Genomic DNA, 15,354 nt, shown 5'->3' on the forward strand with positions numbered 1-15,354 from the left:
GCAATTTGCATTTTTTTCGTTTTTGTTTGGGAAATTTGTTGATTTGGCAGATTAAATGCCTTTTACAGGGCTTTTTGTCTCACCATCAAATATTCTCATCCTCGGGAATCGTGTAACCTCTACTATTCATACCCCTGAAGAATGGTGGCGTGCACCTGAAACACGACGGATACTGGAGGGAACACTCATTTCCAAGACTGAGGCTTCAATATCACTGATGGGCAGACTTTTTAAGCTATGATATTTTAACATTTGTTGTGTATATTATCATGTACATTTTTTCCGCAAAAAATCTTTGACACACAGAATCTTTTTTTTATATGTAACGAATAAAATTTATGTTTTTCTTATATGGCTAGTGGTTGCCTATATAGTCCCACTCATTAGGGGGTTTTCCTTTGCTATTTCAATGACTGCCACCTCTATCCAGGATTTCAAGTAGTTGGGTATCCTTGTTGGACAGATTAAATATACACAAATCACGGCAAAATTGCAGTAAAAACGCACTACATGCTTTTCTGCAGCTTCTCCATTGAAGTCTATTGAACCAAAAAAAGCAGAAAAAGCACAGTTTTGCGTTTAAAAAAAAAGTCCCTGACCCTTTCCAAAAAACGCAGAGGCACAAAAATGCATTGATGTGAACATGTTCCAGAGGAACCCATGATAAAAATAATGTCCTGTGTTTCTGCCAAAAGCATGCTAATCCCTCTGAACTTAAAGCGTAGCTCAAGGGTCCTTCGGAAAAAAATAGCAGCTACAAATACTGTAGCTGCTGTCTTTTTTAATATTAGAACACCTACCTGTCCAGGAATCAATCGGTGTCTTCTCCCTATCTGATTTTTCCATCTGCTCTTGGGTGCTCTTGCCGCCATTGCTTATAAGGGAAGCCTGCAGTGAAGCCTTGCGGCTTTACAGATGGTTCCCTACTGCGCATGCACTTGGCAGCGCGGGGTAAGGAAGGAGGAAGGGGGGGGGCATGGCGAGATCACCCTGAAGTGGGAGCGAGTACCTGTCAAAACCAGGTACCAGCTCCCCCAAAAAGGGTTCAAGCCCCAACCCTGAAAAAGAACCCCACACCACAATCCCACCTCCACCAAATGATTTGGACCAGTGCACAAAGCAAGGTTCATAAAGACATGGATGAGCGAGTTTGGGGTGGAGAAACTTGACTGACCTGCACAGAGTCCTTACCTCAACCTGATAGAACATCTTTGGGATGAATTAGGGTGGTGACTGCGAGCCAGGCCTTCTCTTCTAACTTCAGTGCCTGACCTCACAAGTGCACTTCTGGAAGAATGGTCAAACATTCCCAAGGACAGCCTTCCCAGAAGAGTTGAAGCTGTTATAGCTGCAAAGGGTGGGCCAACTCAATGAACCCTATGGACAGGTTATTATAGAGTATGGGGAAACCACATCCACTGTTTGAACTAGCAGCTTACCCTTGTATATACTCTTTATTTACATATTCCAGTGGTGCGAGTGATATAATAACAACTACCCTATGGACAGGTGTCCCAATACTTTTGACAATATAGTGTATCTGCCTAGAGCTCAGCTTTAAATGTATTTTCTGAAAAGCAAAACCGTGTAAGTACTGTATTTTCTGGCGTATAAGACTACTTTTGAACCTCAAAGTCCCCCAAAAATGGGGAGTCGTCTTATACGCCGAGTATAATATCTCCAAGGTAACCTAAGTATAAGTATTACCGGTAGATTAGACATATGCCGGTTTTCGGTAATTCGATATATCGCGGTATTGCATAGCCACGGTATTGTTATTGTGGCATTTTTAAAATACCGAGTTTCTCTGTCAAGTCTGCCTGACTTGTGAATTGATACATTTCAGTGAGCTGGATGACTCATTCACTCACACAGCTAACACCTTTCAGCATTAAGTCTCCTAACTATAAACAAAAATGATTACATTGTATCTTTTCCTTCCCTCTGCCAGGGAGAAAGGAAGTTTAACCTCTTAAAGACTGGATCTTTTTCTGACACTTGTTGCTTGCAAGTTAAAATCAGTTTTTTTTTTTTTGCTAGAAAAGTACTTAGAACCCCCAAACATTTTATATATTTTTTTAGCAGAGACCCTACAGAATAAAATGGCGATTGTTGTAATATTTTATGTCACACTGTATTTGCGCGCAGCAGTCTTTCAAACGCAATGATTAGACTTTAATGAATAAAAAAAAAAAAAAACGTAACAGTAAAGTTATCCCAATTTTTTTTTTTGTTACACAGAGAATCGTGATCTTTATTCCAAGCTAAAAAATCGTGATTCTCATTTTGGCCAGAATCGTGCAGCTCTAATATATATACACACACGCATAGCAGCCCACATTACATTATTATATAGCCATCAAGCAGTGTCTGGCCTACCTGGTGATGACTGGTCCTGGCGCTCTGATCCGATGACCTGGTCTTTAAAGGGGCAAATCCTTGCGATCCAGAAGTGGTTAAACCTGCAGGACTTTACTATTGCTTTAGGCCTGGTTCACATGTATGCGGGTTGGTGGTTCACATGTATGCGGGTTGGCGGTTCACATGTATGCGGGTTGGCGGCCCACATTTGCACAGGCATAGCAGCCCATTGATTTGAACGGGCTGCTATGCCCTCATTTTCTGCAGAAAAAAGGTGCATGCAGCATTTTTTTAAAATTCAGTGGCCTTGAAATCCATCCTGCTTTTGCACCAATGCGACTAACCTGCAGTTCCTGCTCTGACAAGCTTTCTGCATTTTTTGTATACGTGGGCACGGCATTTAAAAACAGTTTGAGTGTGCAGCAACGGCAGGTAAGTCGCATGGTGCAAAAGAAGGATGGATTTCATGGCCACTGCATTTTTTTAAATTCTGCATGCACCTTTTTTCTGCTGAAAACGCAGGCATAGCACCTCAAGCCCATTCACATCAATGGGCTGCTATGCCTGTGCAAATGTGGGCCCCCAACCCGCATACATGTGAACCAGGCCTAAAGCAATAGTAAAGTCATTAATAGATAAAAACACCGGTCCTCCTGCAGGTTTAACCAATTAATGACTTTACTATTGCTTTAGGCCTGGTTCACATGTATGCGGGTTGGGGGCCCACATTTGCACAGGCATAGCAGCCCATTGATGTGAATGGGCTTGAGCTGCTATGCCTGCGTTTTCAGCTGAAAAAAGGTGCATGCAGAATTTAAAAAAATGCAGTGGCCATGAAATCCATCCTTCTTTTGCACCATGCGACTTACCTGCCGTTGCTGCACACGCAAACTGTTTTTAAATGCCGTGCCCACGTATACAAAAAATGCAGAAAGCTTGCCAGAGCAGGAACTGCAGGTTAGTCGCATGGTGCAAAAGCAGGATGGATTTCAAGGCCACTGAATTTTTAAAAAAATGCTGCATGCACCTTTTTTCTGCGGAAAATGAGGGCATAGCAGCCCGTTCAAATCAATGGGCTGCTATGCCTGTGCAAATGTGGGCCCCCAACCCGCATACATGTGAACCACCAACCCGCATACATGTGAACCGCCAACCCGCATACATGTGAACCAGGCCTAAAGCAATAGTAAAGTAATTTATAAACAACACCTCCTTCAGGTTTAACCACTTCTTGACCACAAGGATTTGCCCTCTTAATGACCAGGCCATCGGATCGGAGCCGAGCGCCAGGACCAGTTATCACCAGTTAGGCCAGACACTGCTTGATGACCTATTTTAGGCCTGGTTCACAGAGTCTGTACTGACTGACTATATAATAATGTGCATAAGTGAACCAAAGCCCCTAAATTCAGCAATGAAATTGAAGTGAGGTGGAAATTTAATAATTTAAATTTAATAATAGAATACCGTGATAATACCGTATACCGTGGAAAAACCTTAATCAATTAATCGCAGCATGAAAATCTGATACCGTCACAAGCCTACGGTAGATGTAATCTCTCAAGATGCTGGCTATGTGGAAATCCTTTACCGGTATACCGTATGTACCGTAGCTTCGGCTACATACAGTGTAGCGCTGAGCCAATCAGGGAGAGTATGTATACTGAAGCTACGGTACATACGGTATACCTGTACAGGATTCCCGCACAGCCAGCGTCTTGAGATTACATCTACTGGTAATACTTAGGGTACCTTGGAGATATTATGAGAGATTACATGTATTACAGTACTTGGGGTACCTTGGAGATCTATGAGAAATCTGATGTTTTTCAATGGTGTTGCCTTGCTTCGGAAGAGGAGTAGTCTTATACGGCGAGTATAGCCCAAAACCTATGTTTTAACTTGAAAATTAGGGGGATCGTCTTATACGCCCAGTCGTCTTATACGCAGGAAAATACGGTACCTAAATCTGCTCTTTGCAAGCTCCATATACATCAAAGCTCAGACTGGGAAAGGGATAAGCAGCACAATATGCTAATTAGTTGTGCTGCAGTGCTAACTAGGAGAATGCTAAAGGGAGAGAGCAGAGTGACAGATGGGCACAACAGCCTGCTTCTCCTCCTTTCACTTTGCAATCACGGGCTGGGGAATGGTCAGGACCTGTAAGTATTATTTTTTTTTCCATTGTAAGTATTATTTTTATCTGCAACAAAGAAAAATTAGAACCCCTGCACTGCCCACAGAGCTGTGCTGTTTTCTTTAATACTTTAAAGACATTTTACTTGGAACAGGTATGCAAATCAGGATTTCTGACTCCTGTCTAATTTTCCTGATCTTGATGCTTATTCCAGGTCAGTAACTCCCGATATGGTAGGGGAATTAACATTTTCAGTAATGGAAGCACTCCCAATTCTGTCAGTACATATTTCCTTTAACAATTGTGACTGCATGATCTTGCTTCGTGAAACGCTTCATAGGTTCTTGTGGTTTCTGGTTTTGCAATAGTGGTTTCATTTACGGTAATAAGCTATTCAAGAGCAAGAGCTTTGACTGCGGTCATAAACTTTGACTCTTGCTGTGACCTGAGAACAGGCTGGACTGGTACCAGATCTGTTGTCCCAAGACTGCTGAGCTCCCAACGTTTAGAACCATAACTTCCAACTTGCACCTAAATGGAGGGACTGGGCCTCTTTTTGGAACCGTGTGCCGTTTTTCCTCCACAGTTGTCCTTTTTGGTCTGATGTGTAGTCCTCCGTAAAAAAAAAGGTACTATTTAATAATGTACTATGTACCTATCAATCTTTCATTGTACTAAACTAGACCTTTTATCTAACCTCCAAGTGAATACATTTGTTATTTTTAAATTATAGATTAAAGAAAAAAGTAGTGGGGGGGGGGGGGGGAAGCAATAATGAATAATTCTTGTGTATTAAGACTTTATGGCCCACATAACTGGGAATGTTGCAGGGGTGTCCTTTGCATAAATCCAGGTTTAAGTCCTAATGTACGAATATGCACCACATACTAACACACTATTGGCACTTTTCCACTGCAAGTACCGGCTAGTACCGGCTCGGCTCTACTCGGCCCTGCTTGGCCCGGTTTGCTTTTCCACTGCTGGTACCGCATGGTAAAGTGTCGGAACGGTTCGTTACGGTACAGGTTTGCTTTTCCACTAAAGTAGTACTAAAGTTAAGTGGGTGGGATAACAACGGGGTGGGTGTGATTCTCTGACCAATCAGTGGCTAGTAGTGACTGCATGCAAAGGATTGTGGGATATGGTACCAGTTTGGTACCTGTTGGAACCACAATCGAGTAGGTACTGTTTTTTCAGAGCCGTACCGTTCGGTTCCATGCAGTGGAAAAGCAAACCTATACCGTACCGAACCGTTCCGACCCTATATCATGCGGTACCGCAGTGGAAAAGCACAAAAGCGTGCCGAACCGGTACGGTTCCATGCAGTGGAAAAGCGCCATAAGTCAGACTAAAGCCCCGTACACACGTACCGATTGTCGGCCGTAAATATTCGGCCGATGGCCGATTGTAGGCTTGTTAGTATGATGCTTCCGACAGCCAACAGCGCATTTTCGGCCGAACAGAATCTGTCGTGCAGGCATTAAAATTTTTGTTGGCCAACACCAGAACGGCCGATTGTTCGCCAGTCAGTACAGATTTCGGACGACAGACCGCAGATTTGCAAGACTGGGCATGCTCAGAAAAGAAAAAAAGACAAGGAAAGTTAACCATCACATGACATCACTTCTGCAGTCGGCTGTTGTTGGCCGACAAAATTTGTGTGCAGTCTTTTGCAGTTTTCAACAGACACGACAGCCCTGGACAAAAGACGGCCGATCGTTCGGCCGACGATCAGTACGTGTGTACGGGGCTTTACCTGCACATTGATCCCTCCAGCAGAATGCTGTCACTGTTCCCCAAGGCTTCATTTTTCACCTGGTCTTCCTTCCGGGTTTGCTGGCACCAGCCGTATAAATGGCCGTGGCCGCGATGACGTCACGTCGGCCCCGGAACAGAGCTCTGAAGGCACTGCACAGGTGCACACGTCACATGGCGTCAATGGCTGCATCCCTTGTGAATATCTCCTAAAGAGTTTAGGAGATATTCACTGTACCTACAGGTAAGCTTTATTACAGGCTTACCTGTAGGTACAAGTTAAAAAGTGGACTTCCACTTTAAAGATGTCTCTTTTTAGTGAGGAGGTATGCTGGATCTGTGATGTATTAAAATTAGGACACCTGGCCTTCATGCTTTTTGCTTATGATTAAAGCCAGCCATGGATGTTGCGATTTTTCTTTTCTGCAACCTGTGGTTGAAAATTAAATTGCTCAAAAAGACGAAAACTTCTCAATTTCGCCATCAACACAGTCAGTGTTAATGGGGGAATCCCCCCCCCCTCCCCCCTACTGAGCTATTGTGTTCTGACAGCGGGAGAGCCATCCTGGCCAGTAGAACATATAGTGGTTACTGCTAGCGGCTGGCAGTAATCACATGAAAAATCCAGCAGGCTGGTTGTACCCAAGTTGATTGATTTGATCAACTTGGGTAAAATCGACCTTCCCATACATAGTTCAAATCTAGGCTGGTCCCTGCTATATATAATATATATAGCAAAAGAAACCCCACTTGCTCAGATCAGCCAGTCCAGCTCTTGTTTTGCAGAAGAATAATGGGTCAGACAAATGACAATATGTGGCCTATCGTACTTTTGACAGTTTTTACATAGTAGGGCTCATCTTGTGGATGGTGGTAATAGTATGGCAATAATCATCATACTGTTTTTTTTTTTTTTTCTTTCTGGTATAGGTGGCTCAGGAAACAGTTCTACTCATTAGACCGAAATCGAGAAGACAAGTAAGTATTCGAAAAATGGGTCTTGGTCAACTTTGGGAACTCCTTTTATGTATTAAAAAGAATGTATAGTTATTCTATTGTTTAAATTTTTTTTTTGCAATAAATCTAATTGTGAGATCAGCTAGGCGCAAATCTTATTAGTGTGTTCTAATCATTTATTCTATATATAGTTTGAAATTCTATACACCTCACATAGTGAATTTATCAATACTTGGATTGTACTTTACCATGTTTGACTTTTATTGCTCCCAGTCTGTTTGGCCTAATTGAAAACCATAGCCTGCCTGGGTGGCTGATATCTTATCCCAGCAGCTGTCATCCTGTTAAGTGGAGTCATCATAGTGGCTAATCTTCCCTGCCTTCTAATGGATAATCTATAAATCTTAAACTGGGTATACACAGGTAATTTTCCTTCATTGACAGACACAGCTCCTTATCTTCTTGACCATTGGATTATACTGCCCCCTAAGAGTAGGCCACTTGGCAGGAAAAAGCTTGACTACGCCTATGGGGAAGTGAGTCCCAGGGGGTATACTCCCACTCTAAGCTATAGGCACTCAGTTTCTTTTCTGCCTAGTCAGGAGTAATGACCTAGTTCCTTGCTGCAATCTCTGGCCCTGCCAATTTTTCTTTCCTTTTTAAATTGAACTTTTTCCTATCTTTGTAGAATCTCACAGGAACCAAATAACAATCAACTGACTGACTGTGTAATCTAGATCCAGAGGATCCTCCCCAGTCTGGCCAGCGAGCATGCGCAGGCCTTAGCTCCGCGCTAGGTCGGCTGCAACATAGCCCCACTGGACGGGGGCTGGCCTGAGAGTTAAGCGTCTTGCTATTCTCATGCGTATGACCTGGCCTCAGCCTGAGTTGCAGTGTTCTTCCTGGCCGACAGCCCCCCTACTCCGATGGAGCGGTGGTCTGTCAGGAGCGGTGCCCACCCTGTTCCTGGTATGGTAATTCGCTGTCCCCACTTTTCTCCTGGAGGGTTTTGGGGTGGACCTGGGCCCCTCCCTAGGACAGTGGGACCGTCTTGTTCCCCTCCTTCCCTCCAGTCCCTCTAAAATTTTGTTGGTCACTGTTGATCTTCGTGGGCGTGTTTATGAGCTGGCTTTTGCCACATGCTCTTAAGGGGGGCTTGTTGGAGTTGCTGCTGGCTGGGGTTTTCCTGGTGCGCAACTGGGGGTTAAATAGTGTTCCTCGCCACCCTGGGGGCTAGGGACTAGGGCAGAGATGTCCTCTGGGCTCCCTGCTGCAGTTGTTGGGCTGTGGGAGCGGATGGTTAAGCATCCGCTGGTCTGCGCCTCACGTGGCCAGATCCGGCCAAAAATTTAGGCCGGGTCTTTGCGACCTACTGGTCGGGAGCTATGTGGGGTGGCCCCAGTGAGGGTGGCAGAAGCCACTATTCTCCATTTGGGCATCCACCCTCCCCTTGGTGGTTGGCTCTGCTGGGGCTCGTGGCTGAGTGTCCACGAAAATTTAGGCCGCGTCTTGCGGCCTACCAGGCCATGCGACCAGCTTGGAGCCTTCCTTGGAAGGGGAGGCGGTGTGAGGGCCATTTTTTGATGGCTGCCATGCCGCCAATATTGTGTAGGGCACCTGCCCCTTTTTAGCGCTGCAGGACCATCAGTGTACCCTGACGACGGGCGGCCCCCTTTTATGCGGGCCTCTATGGAGGTGCTTGAAGGGCGATCCCCCTTGTTTTTTTGCGGGGTCCAGTAGGTGGGCCCTTGGTTGGCGTCCCCTTTGCGTGATGTTTTCTGGGTGAGCTTAGTATATGGCGCCCTGCGCCCTCATCTGTCTCTTTAGATCCTGAATCTGTTGCGGACGAGAGTCACCCTGCTGGGTCTGCATCCACGCACACTGAGTACTCAGATGGTAGGGATGATTCCTCTGCTCCTCTAGCGCATATAAAAAGGCGCTGGTGGATGCACTGATTGTGTCAGTGCGTGAAACTTTAAAAATGGAGGATGCAGCTGGTGCTGCGTCGGAGGCACCGGTCCTTCTTGGCACCCAAAGGCCCACCAAAGCGGCAAGGGCATTCACCTATTCTACTTTCTTTGACAACATTGTCACAAAACAGTGGGGTTGTCCAAAATGCACTCTTGTGGTCCCTACGTGTTTGCTATGCGGTATCCTTATGAGGATTCCCTGTTTAAAAAGTGGACGATCCCAACTGTGGTGGATTCGCCGGTTTAAAGGCTAAATAAAGCTACCTTTATTCTGGTTGAGGAGTCCCCGGCCTTTAAAGATCTGGCTGATAGGACGGCGGAGGCTCTGGCCCGCCATATGTTTACTGGGGTTGGTTCGGCACTTAGGCCGGTATTTACTATTGCCCTGATGTCGCCAAACTTTGACCGTGTGGACTAAGCTTTTACGCCAGGACCTCGAGGGGAAACTTCTTCCCCCTGCCTTTGCGGAGCTGGCTAATAAACTGTAGCCCCTGGACCAACCTATCTGCGATGCCTCCTTGGATGCGGCTCTTTTTATTTTAGGCTGTCTGTATCCGCAGTGGTCCTTCAGGGTATTATCTGGCTGAACTGCTGGTCTGCAGACCAGACTTCTAAAAAGGCCTTATCTGATCTTCTCCTTGTAGGGGATTGCCTGTTTGGAGCTTCCTTGGATGACATCATTAAGGGTCTCAAAGGGAAAATAACTCTTCTTCCGCAGGATACCAGGGGCAAGGAGCCCCATCGTAGATGTGGACCATTCTTGGCTCATTAGATGCCTTTTTTCATCCCTCAGGGTCTCAAGACAAGGGATCAAAGCCCTTCAGGGCCTCCACCGGAGGTTCCAAGAGGGCCTGATCTGGCAAGCCATGAGGGGGCTCTTCCAGACCTGCAGACAAGGCTTCCTCTGCATATCTGGGGTGGGGGGGGGACTTCGCTGGTTTCCAGATCCGTGGACCTCCCTGGTACAGAGCAAGTGGGTCCACTAAGTCATTCGATCCGACTTCAAGATCAAGTTTCGGGCTTATCCTCCGGAAGGGTTCTTCCCTTCCAACCTGCACTTGACCCCAGATCGCTTATGGGGTCACTTTGGGGCAGTGCAAGACTTGTTACTTCATGGAGCGATTGTTCTGGTTCCAACTTCGGAACATTTTCAGGGGTTTTACTCAAACTTCTTCACAGTTCCCAGGAAGTAGGGCAAGGTATGTCCAATTCTGGACCTCCATGGCGCTACACTTCTTTGTGCGGGTACAGAACAGTAAGTTCCGAACGGAGTCCATTCGCACGGTAGTGGCGTTCCTACATCAGGGGGATATTCTCGGTTCTATCGACCTCAAGGACGCCTACCTTCACATTCTAATATGTGCCGGTCTCCAGTGCTTCCTCCGCTTTGCCACGGGCGAGGAGCATTATCAGTTTGTGGCGTTACCCTTCGGTCTCACCTCTGCTCCTCGGGTCTTCACAAAAGTGTTTGCCCCGGTGCTAGTTTTGTTGCATCAGCAGGGATCGGGGTACTGGGTACCTGGACCTTCTTCTGCTAGCAGAGCATCCGACTGCACTGATGGACAACTTGGATTACTCTGAGGGAGTTTGGTTGGAATCTGAACCTTCAGAAGTCTGCTCTGGTTCCGTCCATGAAACTGGACTATCTGGGTCTCTCTGGACTCTGCCTCAGCCTCAGTTTCTTCCTCTGGGAGAATTTCCATACATTGCAGTATGCAATTCTGTTTCTTTTGTCCAGCAGACGGTCATCCCTCAGGGCTTGCGTGCGGATGCTGGGCCTGATGGTGTCTACCTTCGAGGCAGTTCCGTTTGCACAATTCCACACGAGATCTCTGGAAAAAGAGATTCTGGTGAAATAGGACAAGAATCCGCGGTCTCTAGAGGTGGCTTCATTCTCTGGCACTTCGACAGGAAAAATACTTTCTCCAGCTGTACTGGACGGTTGTCACCACGGATGCCAGCCTGTCCGGGTGGAGAGGCGTCCTCAGCACAGATTATGCTAAGGGGGACTGGACTCTGGAAGTTAATGTACTGGAACTCTGAGCGATTAGACTTTGTCTGGATCTTTGGACAATTCGTCTTCAGTGGTGTCTGGTACGAATTCAATTGGACAATGCCTCTGCTGTGGTCTATATTAATCACCAAGAGGGCACAAGAAGTGTCCTGGCGGCTCTGGAAGTAGCTGGCATTCTAAGGTGGGCAGAACGATTCGTTCCAGCCCTCTGCTGTGGCTCCGGACTGGCCTCGCCGGTCTTGGTACGCCAATCTAGTACTGCTGGTCGCCGATGCTCCTCAGAGACTTCCTCTCAGGGAAGGTCTGTTGTCCAAAGGGTCAATCTTCCATACTGCTTTACAGTTGCTGGATTTAATGGCTTGGCTGTTGAAAGCAGGGTGCTGAAGGATAGAAGTTTGTCTGACATACTAGCGGGCTAAAAAAAAAAAAAAAAAAAAAAAAAAACCGACAGATCACTGCATGTGTGATGCAGGGATCTCATCCGCTGAGCTATTTTGTTCTGACAGGAGGAGGACTCATTGGCTGCAAGGGCTGATTAAAGCGGAGTTCCAGCCTTTTCACTCACCTGTCCAACGGTCAAGCGATGCGGCCGCCCGAAGCCTCGATCCTCTCCCTCTGGTCTCGGCGGCGCCGGCATCACTGCTGTGGGCACCCGGCTGTGACAGTTTGCGGCTTCACAGCCGGGTACCCACTGCGCATGCGCGAGTCGCGCTGCGCGTCTTGATTGGCTGGCAATCTTCTGGGACCTCTGACATGTCCCAGAAGATTGCAGGGAGGGAGGGGGAGAGGAGAACTTCCGTTCAGGGCGCCGCGGCGCTCCGAGCGGAAGTGGGAGCGGGTACCTGTCAAAACTAGGTACCCGCTCCCCCCCCCCAAAAAAAATGACATGCCAAATGTGGCATGTCAGGGGGTTAGAATACCTAAAGCGGAAGTTCCACTTTTGGGTGGAACTCCGCTTTAAATGCTGGTTTTTCTGCAAGATCATTCCACAGAATTCAGTTGAACAGACATCGGTACACACGTTCCTGCTGAACCGGTGGATTTCAGGCTTGTACAGCTCTGGCCAGAAGATCTGAGAATGACACAAATATTCATTTTCACAAAGTCTGCTGCCTCAGTTTTTATTGCATATACTCCAGAAAGTTATGACGAGTGATCAGATGAATTTAAATTAACTGCAACGTCCCGCTTTGCCATGAAAATGAACTTAATCCCATTAAAACATTTCCACGAAGGCTTCCAAGAAGGCTTCAGGACACCCAAAAAAATCCAGCAAGCGACAGGACCATCTCCTACAGTTGATTCAGCTTTGGGATCAGGGCCCCACTGGTGCAGAGCTTGCTCAGGAATGACAGCAGGCAGGCGTGAGTGCATTGGCATGCACAGTGAGGAGAAGACTTTTGGAGGATAGTCTTGTGTCAAGAAGGGCAGCCAAGAAGACACTTCTCTGTCGGGAAAACATCAAGGACAGATCGATATTCTGCAAAAGGTACAGGGATTGGACTGCTTAGAACTGGGGTAAAATCCTTTTCTTTGATGAATCCCCGTTCCGATTTGCTTGGGGCATCTGGAAAACAACCTTGTCCGGAGAAGAAAAGGTGAACGCTACCATCAGTCCTGTTTCATGCTATCAGTAAATCATCCTAAGACCATTCATGTGTGGGGTTGATTCACTCACAATCTTGCCTAAGAACACGAATAAAGAATAGTACAAAAATGTTGTCCGAGAGCCAACTTCTCCCAACCATCCAAGAACAGTTTGGTGAGGAACGATGCCTTTTCCAGCATGATGGAGCACCTTGCCATAAGGGAAAAGTGATAACTAAGTGGCTTGGGCAACAAAACATCAACATTTTGGATCCATGGCCAGGAAATTCCCCAGACCCTAATACCATGGAGAACTTGTGGTCAATCAAGCGGGTGAACAAGAAAAAAAAAAACTCCACAAATTTTGAAAAACTCCAAGCATTGATTATGCAAGAATCGGCTGCCGTCAGTCAGGATGTGGCCCAAAAGTTGATTGACAGCATGCCAGGGCGAATTCCAGAGGTCTTGAAAAAGAAGGGTTAACACTGCAAATACTGACTTTGCATAAACTTAATGACATTTTCAATAAAAGCCTTTTACACTTAAATGCTTCTAATTATACTCCAGTATACCATAGTAACCTCTGACAAAAAGATCTAAAAACACTGAATTAGCAGACTTTGTGAAACATTTGTGTCATTCTCAAAACTTTTGGCCACGGCTATATATACAAAAATTATCACATATTGGAGGTTTTGATAATGGCACTCTATAGTAAACAGCACCTGATTTTACCAGTCTTTAAGGAGGGGGTGCCCAGACTTTCATTTTGTAGATGTGATTTTGTGACTATTTCCCCGTTTCCACTGAGCGGAACGGTTCGGGTTGGTAGTTTGGAAGGGTTATAATGGTCCGGCCTATTCAGGTGAGGGTTTCCACTGCAAGTCTGGACTATTATCTGGACTGAGCTTTTCGTTTGACGTGAGCATTGACGTTTTCCTGTCTGCCAATCAGTGGAATGTATCGTGTGACGCCAGTAGCTCCACCCTAACCGTACCGTACCATTTCCTATGGCCCTACATCTGAAGGAGGGCCAGGAATGGTGCGGTTTGGTTCGGTTGTAAATAGCGTACCGTACCGACCCGAACCGATCCGCTCAGTGGAAACGAGGCATTAGTAGCTGTCTTGATCGCATCTACTGACAGAGAGGACCTAGATCAATATTAAAAAAATAGGTTAGGGTTGCTAGGGCAGCCATGAGCTTGTTTATACCCTTGCAGTTCCATGACATTGATCATTTGTAATAGCCTACCTAGCACAGGCACAGCCATGGTGTACAGCATATGCCCTTGGCAGTTAGGGATCCTTTATCGCCAAGGGCTCCCATCCTGCACTAGAGACTACCATGGTCCAGATGTTCGTTTGGGGATAGTAATGTCATGGTGTGGTACTGCAGACTTCCCTGGAGATAGGCTAGTGCCACTGACAGGAGGAAAGGCACCCGTTACACAGGTCACTCTGCATTTCTGGGGCTCCGCCCCCTTTGTGAAGCTGGCTGTCAGGAAACTCAAGGCTAATGCTATTTAAAGTATAATTCCGGCATAAAGTAAGAAGGGAGACAAAAAAAAAAAAAAAAAAAAGACGGGCTGGTCAGCAACACTGCAATTTAACAATGCCAAAGCTGGGGAAACAACAAGAACCAACATAGCCGGACATATGTTTAAAAACTTCAGGATTTCCCTTTCATACTTACTCTCCGTCCCACTTTTATTAGGTCACTCCCCGGACACTTGATTAAGTACACCTTGCTAGTACCCGGTTGGACCCCCTTTTGCTTTCAGAACTGTCGTCTTTTGGAATATATGGAGATTTTGGTCCATATTGACACAATAGCGTTCCGCAGTGTCTGCAGATTTGTCGGCTGGTCATTTACACCAGTGGTCCTCAACCCTGGCCCTCAGGGCCCACTAACAGGCCAGGTTTGCAAGATAACTGAAATACATCCCAGGTGATATCATTTGCTGCTCAGTGATTGCAGTAATCTAGTCTGCATCTCACCAAGGTAATACTTAAAATCTGGCCTGTTAGTGGGCCCTGAGGACCGGAGTTGAGGACCACTGATTTGCACTATCACCATGATGGACGGCCTCACTAACCAGTAGCTCCCTAAGCCCTGGGTCACATTGATGCTACTTTGAAATTGTGCTCCTTCACTTGAAGGAGCACAATTTCAAAGTAGCAGGTCAGTGCGGTTTCAGGTGCTACTTGAAAGACATCTGTGCAGCTTCATGCACAGATGTTTACTGAAGTCGGACCTGAAATCGGCAAAAGAAGTGCAGGAACTACTTTTGCAAATCAGTGCAGCGCCGCAAAGTCAGAACAGGTCCTTTGCCGGCAATATGCTGTGACTTGTCATGTGATTTGACCTGTAAAATCGCTCCAATGTAAAGGGGTTACAGTAGGGCTTATAGTATAGTTAGAATTTTATTCCAAACCACATACAGCTGTGTCTGGCTAATTGGCTACCATCAGTGTAGTGTAGCTGGTCACTTGACAGATTTCTCTATGGCCCTTAGTGAAAGCGGAGTTCCACCCTGAAAATTTTTTTTTTTCACCGTCTGCGTGCTTTAACC

The 15,354-nt window shown here is 46.2% G+C and overlaps 1 protein-coding gene across 1 annotated transcript in view; it reads left to right on the plus strand.

Moving 5' to 3' along the window:
- PLCG1 (phospholipase C gamma 1) overlaps positions 1-15,354 on the plus strand; it is a 175,885-nt gene that overhangs the window by 85,729 nt on the left and 74,802 nt on the right. Inside the window, exon 4 of the mRNA XM_082271977.1 lies at positions 7,184-7,231. Coding sequence (XP_082128103.1) covers positions 7,184-7,231 — 48 coding nt within the window. The remainder of the gene's footprint in view (positions 1-7,183; positions 7,232-15,354) is intronic.

This window comes from Pelophylax lessonae (genome assembly GCF_965119305.1).
Source record: "Pelophylax lessonae genome assembly, chromosome: 11".
Classification (NCBI taxonomy): domain Eukaryota; kingdom Metazoa; phylum Chordata; class Amphibia; order Anura; family Ranidae; genus Pelophylax; species Pelophylax lessonae.